At 49.3% G+C, this 14760-nt stretch overlaps 1 protein-coding gene across 2 annotated transcripts; it reads right to left on the bottom strand.

Annotated features, from left to right (window-relative positions):
• Positions 1 to 3587: 3587 nt before the first annotated feature.
• On the bottom strand, positions 3588 to 8811 carry LOC125550302 (protein SOSEKI 3). 2 transcript variants are annotated; one of them, XM_048713271.2, is made up of 8 exons: positions 7836 to 8026; positions 7674 to 7732; positions 7221 to 7446; positions 7028 to 7097; positions 6798 to 6913; positions 5759 to 6683; positions 4069 to 4335; positions 3588 to 3933 (listed from the first exon to the last, which is right to left on the bottom strand). In XM_048713271.2, exons 3-8 carry the CDS (start codon positions 7378 to 7380, stop codon positions 3861 to 3863), a joined length of 1611 nt encoding a protein of 536 aa, XP_048569228.2. In that variant the 5' UTR covers positions 7381 to 7446; positions 7674 to 7732; positions 7836 to 8026; the 3' UTR covers positions 3588 to 3860. The 2 variants fall into 2 exon arrangements, with proteins under 2 accessions (XP_048569228.2, XP_087373675.1); XM_087517549.1 differs by having other exon boundaries at positions 4037 to 4335; positions 7674 to 8811.
• Between the last annotated feature and the right edge of the window lie 5949 nt (positions 8812 to 14760).

A 14760-nucleotide genomic window follows, 5' to 3' on the forward strand; every position in this document is an offset into this window, starting at 1 on the left:
AAGGTGTATTGATAAACGTTTCTAATGCATACAAAAATTGTAGAACATTTGTGAAAAAATGACGTCAAAACATATATATGAAAAAATGTTAACCATATATTTGAAATAGGTTAAACATGTATATAAAAAGTGTTCTTGATGTATGCAAAAAAAGTACAATGTGTTTGGAAAAAGTGGACATAAAAAGTATATGTCTTAAGAAGGTGAACCGTATAATTGAAAATATTAAACTTGTAGTTAAAAAATGTTGCTGATCTATACAAAATTTGCAATGTTTATGAAAAAAGTAGATATAAAAATATTAATTTTCAAAATTGTTAATCATCTATTCAGAAACGTGTATATATAAAATGTCCTGATGTGTACGAAAAAACATACAGTGCATTGAAAAAAATTGACATCAAAATATATGTTAGAAAAAAATATTTAATCATGTATTTAAAAAAAATTCAACGTGTACAGGAAAAATGTTTCAGATGTATAAGAAAAATGTTTCATCTATTTAAAAATGTTAAAAAATTATAAACGTTGTTGTTCTGTGCGAAAAAAGAAAGAGAAAACTAATGAAAAATACAAAGAAACAAAAAAAAAGAAAACCGATGAAAACCAGTGCAAAAAGAATGGAAACAATGAAAACCCAAAAAGAAGCAAAGAAAAACAAATGAAAACCAAAGAAGAAACATAGAAAATGGAAGAAAAATTCGAAAATAGGAAAGAAAAGAAACAAAGGACGGAGAAAAAGGTAGAAAAAACCAGTAAAAATGGACAAAGACCAAAAATGTAAAAAGCAAAGGGAATAGTGAAGAGACAAAGAAAACCAAAAGAAAAAAGTAGATAGTAAAAAAACTGAACCAAAACCAACGAACAACACATGATTGAGAGACGAAAAGCTAACAATTGAAAAAAAAACCCACCAAAAACTGGCCGGCCCAGAAACAACGAGAGAGGGAAATCCTTCACGCGGAAGCTGCTTGCATCTTTCTATAAGCGAGATATAGCTCTCACGGTGATATTTCGGCTAGTCCTCTAATCTTAATAAGATAACGACTTGTTTGACGAAATCACTAATTGAGGAGTACTTCTTCCAAAGATCACTCTCACCTTCTCAGGTTGTGAGAAGTGGCAAGCTGCATGTGCGCCACTTGTCGCAAGCCGAGAGTTTTCCCTTTTTTCAAAGATCCATTTATTCAAAACATTTTATCTCTTAAACCGTGCGTCCAAATCTGAAACCATTTTCATCATGAATTTCTCATGTCGAGATCTTCAAAATTAGATGCTATGTTGATAAGTTTTGAAGAACTTTTTTTCACGAAAAAATGGACAAAAAAATGAACCGGGAGCACTTTTTTTTCTTTTCGAAAGCCGTTTCCGAGAGGCACAGTCGTGCCTCTCATGGAAGAAAAAAAAAGGTAAAACACGTTTTTTCCATTTCCAAGAGGCAGAGCCATGCCTCTCGTGGAAGCAAAACCGTGTCTTTCACGGACGAAATAAAAAAAGAGAAAACTCGTTTTCTTTTTTTTTTTTGAAAGGCACGGCCGTGCCTCTCGCGGAAGCAAAACCATGTCTCTCACAGAAGACGCATTTTTTTAGAATCGTGTCTCTTGTGAAAGCAGAACCGTGCCTTTCACGAAAGGAAAAAAGAGACAACGTGCTTCTTTTTCCGCTTCCAAGCGGTACGGCCGTGCCTCTCATGGAAGGAAAACCATGCCACTCATGGAAGCAAAACCATGCCTCTCACGAAAGAAAGAAAAAAACGCATTTTTAAGGAATTTTTTCAAACAATTTTTTTGTTAAAAAGCTAAAAAAGACCGATGAAGAACCGAAAAGTCAAAAAAACCATCTAAAAAGCTGAAAATGCATGCAAAAAAATAAAAAAATCAAATACGTAAAGGGCGTCCTGAGCGCGACACATGATGACGATTGAGAGCGTCTCAAGTGGCGCCCTCTCAACCCACCCCATGTTATCGTTCGGACTTGAGAGGCCCCCAAAGGAGCGCCCCTATTAGCTCTCCTTGTTTGGCCCAAGATCCCAGGGGCGGATACTACCAAAATTCTGTTAAACACAACAGCCCAAGAAGAAGCCCAAGTAGTTGGCCCTAGGCTGAATATACTTAAAAGCCGAAATCACTAATTAAGAAGTACTCGTTGCAAAGAACACTTCACTTTCTCAGGTCGCGACAAGTGACGCACATACAGTGCGCCACTTGTCGCAACCTGGGAGTTTTTCTTTTTTTTGTAGATCCGTTTATTCAAAACATTTTATCTCTTAAACCGTGCGTCCAAATCTCGAACCGTTTTCATCATTGGATTCCTCGCGTCGAGATCTTCAAAACTAGATCCCATTTTGATAGGTTTTGATGATTTTTTTTTCACGAAAAAAACCGGACGAAAAAACCGAACCGGGAGTGCGGTTTTTTCCCCTTTCCGAAAAAGGCACGCCCGTGACTCTCGCAAAATCAAAATCGTGCCTCTCGTGGAAGCAAAACCGTGACTCTCGTGTAAGGAAAAAAAAACAAAAAACGCGTGTTTTTTCCGTTTCCGAGAGGCACGGCCGTGACTCTCGCGAAAGAAAAAAAATAGAAAACGCGTATTTTTTTTCCCTTTCCGAAAGGCATGGCCGTGACTTTCGCGTAAGCACAACCGTGCCTCTCGCGGAAGCAAAACCGTGACTCTCACGAACGAAAAAAAAAACAGAAAACGCGTTTTGTTTTTCCCTTTCCGAGAGGCACGGCCGTGATTTCCGCGAAAGCACAACCGTGCCTCTCGCGAAAGCAAAACCGTGACTCTCGCGAAAGAAAAAAACAGAAAACACGTTTTTTTTCGTTTTCGAGAGGCACGGCTGTGACTCTCGCTAAAGCACAACCGTGCCTCTCGCGGAAGAAAAACCGTGACTTCCACGAAAGAAAAAAAAGAAAACGCGTTTTTTCATGAAAAAAAATCGATTTTTTTATCGAAAAGCTAAGAAAGACCGGGGAGAAACCAAAACATCGAAAAAACCCGAAAAAAACCGTTTAAAAAGCCGAAAACGCGTGCGCAAAAATTAAAAAAAAACAAAATCCGAAGGAAGCATCCAGAGCGCGACACGTGGCGAATGGCTGAGAGCGCGCCAAGTGACGCTGATCGTTGCAAGGCTCCCGAAGGAGCGCTCATTAACTAGTTGCTTCCCTTAAAAGCGCATGTATATCAAAAACTCAAAATCACACTTACAAGTACATTTCCTGTGCTTGTCTAAAAAAGAAGTACATTTCCTGTGCTGAGAAAACTTACGGGATCATGCTCTCAAAAAAAAAAACTTACAGGATCATTTCATTTTTCTTCAAAGCAACAACGAGAAAACTTCTGTAGAGGTTTGGCCTAATGACATAACTTTCACTTTTACTTACTGATTCGTGTTTTCTTCGGTCTACTTATTATTGTACCAAATATTACACTTTTTTATCAATATAATTAGCCATTCTATAAAAAACTACTCCTAATACACATGCATTTCTTATGCTGAAGAAAAGTTAAACATGCATTTCCTGTTTCTAGTGAGTTTTTTAATGCAAAAAACACCTATCAACGCACATAATTCTGGTAAGCACAGATTGAATCATAAAGCTTTGGCATTAACAGGCACTTACCCAACTAATAACGAGCACAAAATGGCATTAACAGGCACTTACTACAACTGATAACAAGGACAAAATTTCAACCAAACCAAAGAACAGACAAAAAAATTACATTACACCTGAAGAATAAAGCTAACATACTACACATCTCAAGAAAGAAAACACATTCGTCAGTAACTCATTCATCATCTAAAGAAGCAAAGAGAACGCCACGTCACGCGGCCAGGTCAGCTGCAAGTCCAGGAGGCTTCAGAATGCATCTTCGTCACCGTCGTCGCAGGGCACGGTGCACTGGATCACGACGCGAGCTCCCGACGACAACCTGCACACACAATCCACAACAAAAACCTCAATACCATCATCGCATATCGTGCGGGATATTCGATATGTTGCAAAGGGAATATTTCAAAGCATCGAGTGCATACCCAGTGCAGTGACAAAAAGTTGGAGCACTTAACTTTCCTCGATCTTGACGAGCTTCTCCTTGTTCTCCTTCCTGAAGGACTCTACCCTCGACGACCCGTCGGTGAACCGCCTGCTCCCGCCGTCTATCGAGTCCGGCCCGGCCGAGGAGCTCCTCCGGCAGTCCGACACCGGGGACTTCTGCATCTCACTCTTCGGGTGCAGCAAGGATGACAGTATCGGCGTCCGGGGCAGGCACCTCGAGCGCGGTACCATCTCTTCTTCGTCGGGCCCCGCGCAGTCGCAGAGGTTCTCGCCGCCCCTGTGAGATCATTCATGGTCAAGAACACCACCACATGAATGAATTAACTGAAAACCGATGAAACTCGCATGGTAAGCAAGTAAGGTCCCAGGCAAATGACAAGGAAAAGTTACTGCCTCTGAACTGAAACAACTGTTGTGCCAACGACCAAATCCCCTGCTAACAAAATTCAGACGTATCTTACCTAAATCTTTTGGATTCTAATAGGGTGAAACAGAAAATGGTCCAGCCGGGATCGGGATCGGCGCATGAACTGCGCTGGCATTTGCAGTACAGTTCACGGATCTGTCCGTCTATAACAGTGACAATTCTTCTAGGATAGCAACAAACACTGTTGATCAGTATGAAGCAATAGGATACCTGCTACTCCTACATTTTCAGTTGAGCAACTGAAGAATCTCGCCAGCCAGCTATGTAGTGTGGTCCTCTACACTATATCTGACATATGCTCGTGTTGTGGCTGGCAATGAACAAGTGAAGTTACTGCCACAGAATTAAAGCTGTAGAATTGGAGTAGTGACAAAAAGGAGTAACAGGAGGCTGCCCTGTTGGGGGGCAAAATCTTCACACGAAAATTGTCACCCTTTACTTTCAGTAACTCCTGCTTGCACCAATCTTCACGTTCTTTATCTACTACTAACTAACCGTAATTTGTAGCACAGGGCAAACTATGTATGGTACTGTCCAAAACAAAACTACCAAGGCGAAACGGGCAAAAGTAAAATTTCCGCTCTCTTAGTAGGCGCATCTACCAATTTTGCAATGTCCTGACCTCAGTTTTTCCAGTAGATTCCCTGTACTTTGTTATTTTGTTTGCTACATGGATGCCAGCTGCACCATGGCAACACAGGACATGATCGTCTAGTGCCGTTGGCACCGAGCTAACTGCAAAATGGCCTCATCTAGAGTCTGGGCATCACTAAATGACGGAAAAGCAATGGTCCTTGAATTCATAAAATCTATATGGTACGTGGCTCTTTTCCTATCTCTAAATTCTCCGAGCCCAGCCTAAGCCCCCACCCCTTTCTGTGGACATTATGCGACAACTCAATGCTCTTAAATGAGCAATCACTGCAAAAGTTCAGCTTCAATATCCATATTTGAAACGCTAACATCTCATGACCACAAAGTACAGATGATTTTGCAAAATGAAGCACCCAATCAATCAAATCTAAGTTGGCACGCTAAAAACACCAAGGTAAAGTATGAAGCTGTCAAGTATTTTCTGAGACAGCAAAACCGCTACAGAATTAGCCAGAAATTTTGAATGGCCACTGAACCTAATGTGCTGTTTTCTCAACCAGTGCCATAGCCCAAGTAACACAAATAGCCTTAAATTATCTGAGCACAGAAGGGAAAAATTATAAATTCGAAGTTATTTAAGCACAACCGAAATGTAATGTGGAAGCACTGGAAATTTTACCTTTCTGCATTGTAGGAAGAAGACCGCTTAAGCACCGAGTGCCTCTCGGTGGGAACGTCTCTCTGCGTCTTGGTCTCAATAATGCTTCCACTAAAATACTCCTTATCTTCAATCCGTGTCCCAATGAATCTGGGGTTCTCTGATAGGTAATCGAGCTCACCCATCATCATGGAGCGAGAAATCAGCGGCGATGGGAACTTCAAGTTTGGGAACCTTGGCTTGTAAGCCCCAACAAGCCCAATGTTGTCATGATCCTTGACTGAAAGTGAACCACAGGTGATGAGCTGCATCAGCACATTCGCCGGCCTCAGCTTCGGGCAGGTCGGCACGACAATGTCGTCCTCTTCCAGGATCCTGAAGCTGTTGGCTGACGCGTTGTCGGCTCGTATCAACGACTCCAAGCTCTCAGACTTTCCATGGGTTGAAGCCATGCTCAGTGGGGTGGCACAGTGGGACATGACATCCCTGGAGATCCCCTGGAGCTCGGCCGACCGGCGAGGATGGCTCTGCTGCCGGTACTCGGTGACCTCACGGACGTCATGATCAGTGCTCAGGCTCTTCTTATGCATCTCAGGTACTCTCCGAGCCGACCTTCTCCCGAGATCATCGGTTTGAGTTGCGGCATCCATCAAACCAGTGGGCTTGAAAACCCTGAATTCTGCCGGCGTCGGCCGTGACATGACAGTCCTCTGAGGCTCCGATTCCGGCGACATTGTCTCCGAGGAGGTGCCCCGGCACGGCGAGGGGGAGTCGTCCTCCTCTCGCGAAGGCACCGAAGGCACGCGCCGAGGCTTGGCTTCTCTAACTGTCACACTAGGTGGGGAGGAGGAGAAGGAGGCCTCCCTTGACCGAGGCAACCTTGTACTACCCTCTTTCTGCCTGCTCTGCTGCTTCTGGTTGCCATTACTGCCATGGTGAAATTGACCTGCATATTTAAACAAACGGGCAAAAGATGGTATGGCAACACCAATCAGCACTCAAGTTCCCAGGCAATGTTCACAAGAGCAAATGGCAGCTCGAAGGGAACCAAAAAAATTACCTGAAGAAGGTTGGTCCAGGATCTCGGAGCCCTTGAGCACGTACTCGCCGTCGGTGGCAGGGAGGACGAGGTCGTCCTCGGCGAGATCATGCCACACGAATCCGTTCTTGTAGCTCCTGTTCAAAAATTCAGAAAACTTTTTGTCAAGCTCGCCAAAGTTCAGACAACTCATGGAGTGCATGGAGTTCAGAAAATTCAGAGAATTTCGCTTGGTTGCTTGGTTGGTTTACCTCTTGCAGGACCAGGAGTACATGGAGGCCATGCCCTTGCCGCGCACCATGTTGAGGTGCCGAATCACATCTGCGCACCAAAGCAATCAATCAAGCAATCAATCAATCAATCGCCATTACACAAGTTGCAGTACAAGCAGACTGATTGCGCTCCACGCGGGGGCCATGTGGCGGCGTCCGTCCGTGCACTGACCTCTGAGGTAGAGCCCCTCGGAGGAGGAGGGCGCCGGCACCTCGACGAAGTGCGGGTGCTCGAGGTGGCGGCTCCGCGTGAGGTAGTACACCACCGGCACCTTCCTCGCCGGCGGCCTCTGCCGCTCCGGGCTCCGCGGCCGCCTCCCCCGGCCCTCCATCCCCCCCGGCGAGACCGAAGCACCTCTCCCCCACCCTCGGCAATGGCAGACTGCCAAAATGTACACCTGCAAGATCGCGGAGCCAGCGTCAATTCGCCTGGCTGGCTCGAAATCAGCGCCGGAGGGGACTAGCAGAGCATCCAAAGAAAAAGGTGTTTGGACTCTTGCGGCTGTTCCGTCCATCCATCCATCGGGCGGCACAAAATACAAGATCATGGCCAGAATTGGCTCGCCGGGTGCCACCAAAATCTGGTAGCTTCCCGGCGAGCAAGAAAACAGCGGGGCGGGGTTACCTCCGAGACGGCGGAAGCTTTCGAGAATGGAGGAATCACCCGGCGCGCGCCTCCAGAACCTGCATTTTTATTTTCCTTGGAGCAATCAGAGGAGAGCAGAGAGGGAATTCTGCTACTCCAAGAAGAAATCGCTGGTGCTAGGTAGGCGCTGGATAGAGGTACCTGAAGGGCTGAACCTGAAGGCTCCGGCCAAAATTCAATCCCGTTTGCCGCACAGGAGGTGGGCGACTGAAGTGGAGACGGCTGCGGCGCAGGAGCTTTTATTGGAGCCGCGGTTGCGGAGGACAGCAAGGGCCAAGCAAACGAGGGGGAAGCGTGGCTGGATGAGAGAGGAGAGAGATGGGGAGGAGGAGGAGGAGTAGGGGGGATAACAATAAGAGGGTGGCTCCAAGATTGAAACTTTTTGGACAGGGTGCGGGTGCGAGGGCGTGGGCGGGCAGGGGAACACGAGGACAAGCAGATGGCTCCAAGCCCGGGGAAAAGCTCCCAGCGGGACGGAAGCAGAGCAGATCGAGCACGCACGAGAAGGGCAACAGCGGGAGCGAGACGGAGGGGGAATCTCTGAGCGAGAGCTGCCGAGGAAGGAAGGGAGGGCATTAATGGCGGGCATGGAGCTGCATTGCGAACTTTTATCGAGCAGGGGATGGGCGAGGGCTCAGAGAGAACTTTTTTGCGCAGGACAGGCGAGTAACTGCTGCGGGGGGAGAGCCGGAGAGGCGGGGAAGGGAAGGTCGCCGTCCTCGGCGGGCAGGCAGCAGGGCTACGTGCGGTGCAGTGCAGCGCGCGTCAGGGCAGAGCAGGGAGCATGGACCATGGAGAGGGACGGGACGAGCGCGAGGTCAAACGGCACGGCCGGGCAGAGGGAGGAGCGGCGGGGTGGGAGGAGTGCACTACTGTTGAACTGAGCTGGTGGGTGAGACGGCGGTGGACGGACGGACGGACGGCGAGCGGTTGTGGCGGGTGAGTGACGAGGGAGGGGGCGCGTGACGTACGAGGCGCGCTTTTGGCGGAGTGGGTGGCAATGGCGGGCATTTAATGCGTGTCGTCGGGGAGGCCATTGGTGGCGCCGGTGCGGTGGTGATTGGCGAGATCGAGGTCGGCAGGGCAGGGCCAGGTGCACGAGCCCACGGTGTTCCTTTGGCCGGTGATCGTTTCGGAATTTTGCAGAGATTTTGTAGGGCTATTTCCTTGTGGAAGCTTTTCCTCCTGGGGGGTTCTCCCTTGCACACGGTGATTCAGTGATGAAAAGCAATCCATTGATCCACGTTTGGAGAATATAAACAATCCTTTGCCTACTCGAGTCCATGTGCTCTCCACCGCACGTTAACCACCTAACGTTAGGCGAATCCAAACGGTTTTTTGGGGACATGATTGACTTTTTTTTCTCAGTTTTTTTCGAGAAGAAAGGGAGGTTTCATTACAATGCAATAGGGTTGCATTCACTCGTGAATCCATGGGGTGCTTCGACAGGCTCAAGCGCCTCCTCCAAAAATTGGAAAGAAAGAAAAAACTAGTATTCATCCCAGCCTCGTATCAAAATCTTAACCTTATTTAAACTAAATAAAAAAATGAGAGGTAGTGACCTTCTCTTCACACAATTAACAATAAGCTCGCCCCCCCCCCCCCCCCCACACACACACACACATGTTCTTCTATCCGCTACTGGTTATATACCACATGCAACGATATCTCAATACATGGAGGATCTCTGTTCATCCATATAGTCATGCGATACTCAGTACAACTGTAAACAGCCAAATGATCTACTGCCGTAATTTGATCTCTCCAAATTTTCCGTGGAACATAGCAGTGTTATTCTTGAATGGACTAGTGGTTGTATCCCTCTGGGATCGTCCCCATCCTTGGAGCTATGTGTGGCGACACCCGCACCCCAACCAGATGGAGTGCTCCTCATGGCCGCCACACCTCTATTGCCTCCTCTTGCATCAAATTCAGAGCGGGGTTTAGCAGAAAATTCCGCGTATAGCCAATCACCGAATTTTAAATGTTTCCCGCTATCACTCTTTATATTAATGAGCAATTCTTCCACAAACCTTGCAAAAACCGGGTGATTTTCTCATACCTCACTTCTTAGATGGATCTATCTTTCCCTCTGATAATAATAACATGTTTCGTCAGAGGTTCACGGACGTCATGGTGCACCCAAACATAGATGTAGTCGCCCGGCGAATTACATGTCAATCTCACCTCCAGGACTGCGCCTGCCTTCTTTATCAACTTCTTGACAATATCCTAGTTGCAATAGCCTTCTAGGAGCTTGTGAATTGCGGCCAAATCGGCATGTACACAAACCTCGGCACGGCTCAGACCATCATATGGTAGAAAGCAGCACTGACCAAAACCGGAAAATCCATGGACCATGATGGATGATCCGTTCCCAATCATCCAAACGAAAGGTCTGCACCACCAAGAGATTATCGCTGACCGGCCGGAAACGCGCCTCCTGTGGGGGATTCCATGCGGCCCTCATATCACGGAAGAATGCTGCCTGGCTGAAAGATTTCTCACTATGCATGTGTGCTCGGGCAAGCCAGCACACACTCACTGATCACCGGGTCCTCCTCATCGGTTACCAAATCATCGAATTCTTCCTCTCCCGTGTCAAGTTACTTGAAAAAAAATCATAAAGGTCATCTGGGTTGCACGCTCCAGACCCACCACTTGTCGCAGATCGAACATCCGAAGGAGATGCCATAGCAATCGAACTCCGGGGAGAGTTCGGGAACTCAGCGGCGAGGCGATCACTGAGAGGAGGTCAAAACCCTAGCCGACGCCGCCGCTGCCGCCTAAGGGAGACATCGTACGTGTGCATGTGCATGTACTACTAGTGATGATTGCCTCAGTAAACCTAATCCATTTCACAGAGAAGGCAATACGTACAATATCGAGTGTAACCGTAACACTGGACATTTCATCAGTTTTAGGGTAGGCGCCTGTCAGTTTCCCCCACTCGAGCAGAGCGGTGGACCAATCTGATGCGCTCTAGTGCTGCTACTAGTCCGTGTAGAGAGGTCCGAGAGCGGAAAAGCATTTAGCACATAGAGAAAAGTACCCATCTTTTTTACGGTGGTAGCCTCGAGTGTGTACTTGGAGCGCCTTTTTCAATAAATAAATAGTCCTCCCACTGAGTCAATGCTAGGAGGGTCGTATGCCAATGCCTAGGATTGTCTGCGGGTGGAGGACACCCCGTATGAGCCCCATACGTCTACTTTTTAGGCTGGTTGTAATGGTAGTACGATAGCTAGTATCATGCATGCCAACTAGGCAATTTTTGATAAGGTGTCATAGCATTAAATGAATAAAGAAAGGGTGTCATATCATGATACCGTATCATAATAAATGATATGCTACTTTGTGTCATGCATGACAATAAATAGAGTACTACATGATACTAATATATGATACTATACATTAGGGAGGTAGTATCATACACTAGTATCATATGCATGATACTAGTATATGATACTCCCCATTACAACCAGCCTTAGCAGGCATTGAATAAAAGAAGGCTCATGTCATTGCCTCCTAGTAGTAGTATCAGGGCATCTCCAGCCGCGCCTCCACGAAGGCCTCCCAGACGGTTTTTTTGCGCCGGCATCGAAAAAATGGCCCAGTCGCGTTCTCAGGAGCCCGATTTTCGCCGGCCTGGGCCAAAAACAGCGCGGGCGGACCCAGGCCGAACCCGGCGCGCTCGGGGGCGCCGAGGCGAACTGTTTTGGCGCGAAAAAGTCGCGGGCCAGCCGCGTCAGGGACACGGCGGCTCGTCTTCCCCAACTACCTCGGTTCCCGTGGGGAATCAATGGCAAGGCTGCCGCCGGTCAGCCTTGCCGTTGATTTCTCACGGGCGGCGCGTCACGGGACGGCGCGCCGACGCCTCCCCTCCCTCGCACGCGTACACACGGGCGCGGAGCGGCTATAAAAGCCGGCGGTCGCCTGTGCCCACACCAGACTCGCCCCTCGCCGCCGCCCAGCCCCTCTCTCTCCGTCTCCGTTTTCCTCTCCCGAGCGCCACCGGCAGCCCCTCTCTCTCCCTCTCTACCACCGCCGAGCCCGTCGCCATGGCAGAGCGCTTCCCCGAAGACGAGGCGGCGGCGAATGGCTTCGGCCGCCGTCCGCTCCGTGAACAGGAATCCTGGCTCATGTTCCAGGCGAACATCCCGCGCGCCGCCGGACATGCGCGTCGGGCCGACGGGGTGGCGGCTCAGCGACGGGGGAGTGCCCCTTCCCCCGTTACCCAACGCCGTGGCGAAGCCCAGGTACTTCGCCGAGGAGGTCGAGGTCGCGCGCGCCTCCTTGACCGACGACGAGCGCTCCCTCCCCTAGTACACCGCCGGCAATCACGCGGCTTGGGCGGCGTACTTCCAGCGCCGCCAGCAGCAGCGCCTGGCCTCCACCAACGGCGCGCCGGGGGTCGGCGGCGTGAAGAACAGCGAGGGGCGCCGCCTGTGGTGGGGCGTCCCCGGCCGCACGCTGGATGGCGTGCTGGCGTATCTCGACGGCGGCAACAACCCGCCGTTGACCTATCCTGCGACGGGGGCCGCCCCGTCGCAACACCGACGCGCATGGGCGCCAAGGAGGTTCGCCTCCTCCTCGTCTTCCTCCTCTCGCTCATCTTCCCACTCCTCCGGTTCTCCGGCGCTTCTCGGCGTCAAGGCCGAGCCCGCGGCGGAGAGCCAATCAGTCGGCGCACTAGCAGCGTCGGCATCGTCATCAACGAGGGCGGCCGGCGCGCCTCCTCCTCGTCGGCTCCTCCACGTTTCGTCAAGCCAAAGATGGAGCCGGGGCTGGCGCCGGTGAAGACGGAGCCGGGGCTGGCGCCGGTGAAGGCGGAGTTCGACGACGATGACGCGGCCCCTAGAATGGGCGTGCCAGGACTCCATTGTGATGGAGAAGGCGCGCCGGAAGAAGGAGAAGGAGCGCCAGCGCGCCGCCCTACGCCGCTTCGAGGAGCGCCGACGCGGCCGCGATGAAGACGGGGTCGTCGTCTTATGCAACAGCGACCACGACGACGACGCGCCGCCGCCAGTCCACCATGGCGACGCCGGGCAGGGGTCCAGCAGGGGCGCCTGCGTCAAGGAGGAGAAGGCCGACGACGACGATGGCGGCGACGACTTCAGCCCCTTTCTTTTTTAGATTAGGTTAATGTAATGAAAATGCGCGAATTTCACCGAAATTTGTCATGTTTGGCCGAAATTTAACTAGTTTTTATCATAACTTCGCCGAACGGTCCTTCTTTTTTTATTTTAATACGCGCCTGGGGCGGCCCTGGGGCCGACTCGCCCCCAGGGCCATTTTTTGCGCCGGCTCACCCCCAGGCGGCGCTTTTAGACGCCCCCTGGGGGGCCAACGGCTGGAGATGCCCTCATCTTTCCACATCAGTCCTGGAGGCTCATTTGCGTGTGACACTGTCGTGTCGTGTGGGGAACTTCTCGTCAGCCGTATGTCTTTTTTCTCGAGAAACTTTTAATCTATTCATCTTTGATCATGGCAATATAACGAACGCCAGAAATAATAAAAATTACATCCAGGTTCGTAGGCCACCTAGCGACGACTACAAGCACTGAAGCGAGTCAAAGGCGCGCCTCCGTCATCGTCCCTCCCTCGTCGGAGCCGGGCAAAACTTGTTGTAGCAGACAGTCAGAAAAGTCGTCGTGTTAAGGTCCCATGGGACTAGCGCAACAGAACAGCAAGCGCCGTCGATGAAGAGCAACGTAGATTGAAAGGATCCAATCCGAAAAAACACAAACGTAGATGAACTACAACCAGATCCGATCAAATCCACCAGGGACAGATGTGCCAGGAGACACATCTTCACACGCCCACCGATGATACTTAATTATGTCGTGCAGCCGTGATCTGCCCGTCTCATTTTCCGGATCAAAGACGAAAAGATTAAGGATGAACAAAATGAGCTTTATTAGACGAAAAGTTTAGTGTAACTCATTTTTCAAGTTTTAGGCGCTGGCTGCTCCTGAAATGGCGGCAGCATCACATTCGTTTTGCACGACATAGTAGCAATGGGTTTGCGTGGCCCGCGTCAGCGTAGCTCCCCGGAAGCAGAAGCATGCAGTAGACCCAGCATTTGCATAGCATGCCAGAAGAACAATGTACGCAGCCAGAGAGAGCACTGGCGAAGCGGCGAGTGCGAGATTGACCCCGCCGCCGTGGCCGGCCGTCTATAGGTCAGCGGAGCTTTGAGAGACATGGGATATTGGGATGTGGAGACGGCGGTAGTACTATACTAGCTATAGGTCAGCGGAGCTTTGAGGGCGCAACAGTGGAAGCCGTGCGTGGATCGTCCCTCGTCGAGGACCCTGACGCCGCGGGCCCACCACGACCCCCTGTACTGTACTACTGCTTTTGCTTTTTTACTCCACCAGAGGTGGTGGTGCTGTTTTTTCTTCTCTCTCGGCCACAAGTCAAAGGCTCGGACTGTTAAACAACTGCTGCGTTCCTGATAATTCATACTAGTACAGTGTTGTTTGTAGTTTAGCTCGTGGCGCCACGCTGCCGGGCGCTGGCAATTGCTAAGCCTAAACAAAGCTAGCGCGCGTCCATTTTGTTCAGTCAAGCAGGCTGAAGCTGCTGTTGAGGATTTGGTTGTTGGGTGTGTGATTGGGGTGCTTGATTGATTGGTGTGCTTTTGCGGAGTTTGTCTTCCGCTCTAGAGATTAGGGCGGCCATAGCTGGTAGCAGCTTCGGGAATGTTTTACGTTATTTTGTCACATGCAATGCTCTCCTTAGAAATAGAAATAGAAATATAATAGCTCGGAATGAATTTGGCTTTACCTATAAAGCGGGGCGAAAGCATATTTACATACCCGTCCCGCTGTCCACACAACGGATGACAATGAGCATCTTGGGAAACTTTGATCCGCAATCAAGTTCTTGTGGTGAAGATTTGATCAAGTGTTCAACCTATAAAGGTACTCCCTCCGGTCCTTTTTTGCTCTACATATTAGAATTTTCTGAAGTCAAACTTCACAAAGTTTGACCGTATTTATATGAAAAATATATCAACATCTGCCATGCTAAAGTTATATAATATGAAATTTTAAGTCATGAC

Source organism: Triticum urartu, chromosome 4A (genome assembly GCF_056163025.1).
Source record: "Triticum urartu cultivar PI428250 chromosome 4A, HENAU_Tu73, whole genome shotgun sequence".
NCBI classification, from domain to species: domain Eukaryota; kingdom Viridiplantae; phylum Streptophyta; class Magnoliopsida; order Poales; family Poaceae; genus Triticum; species Triticum urartu.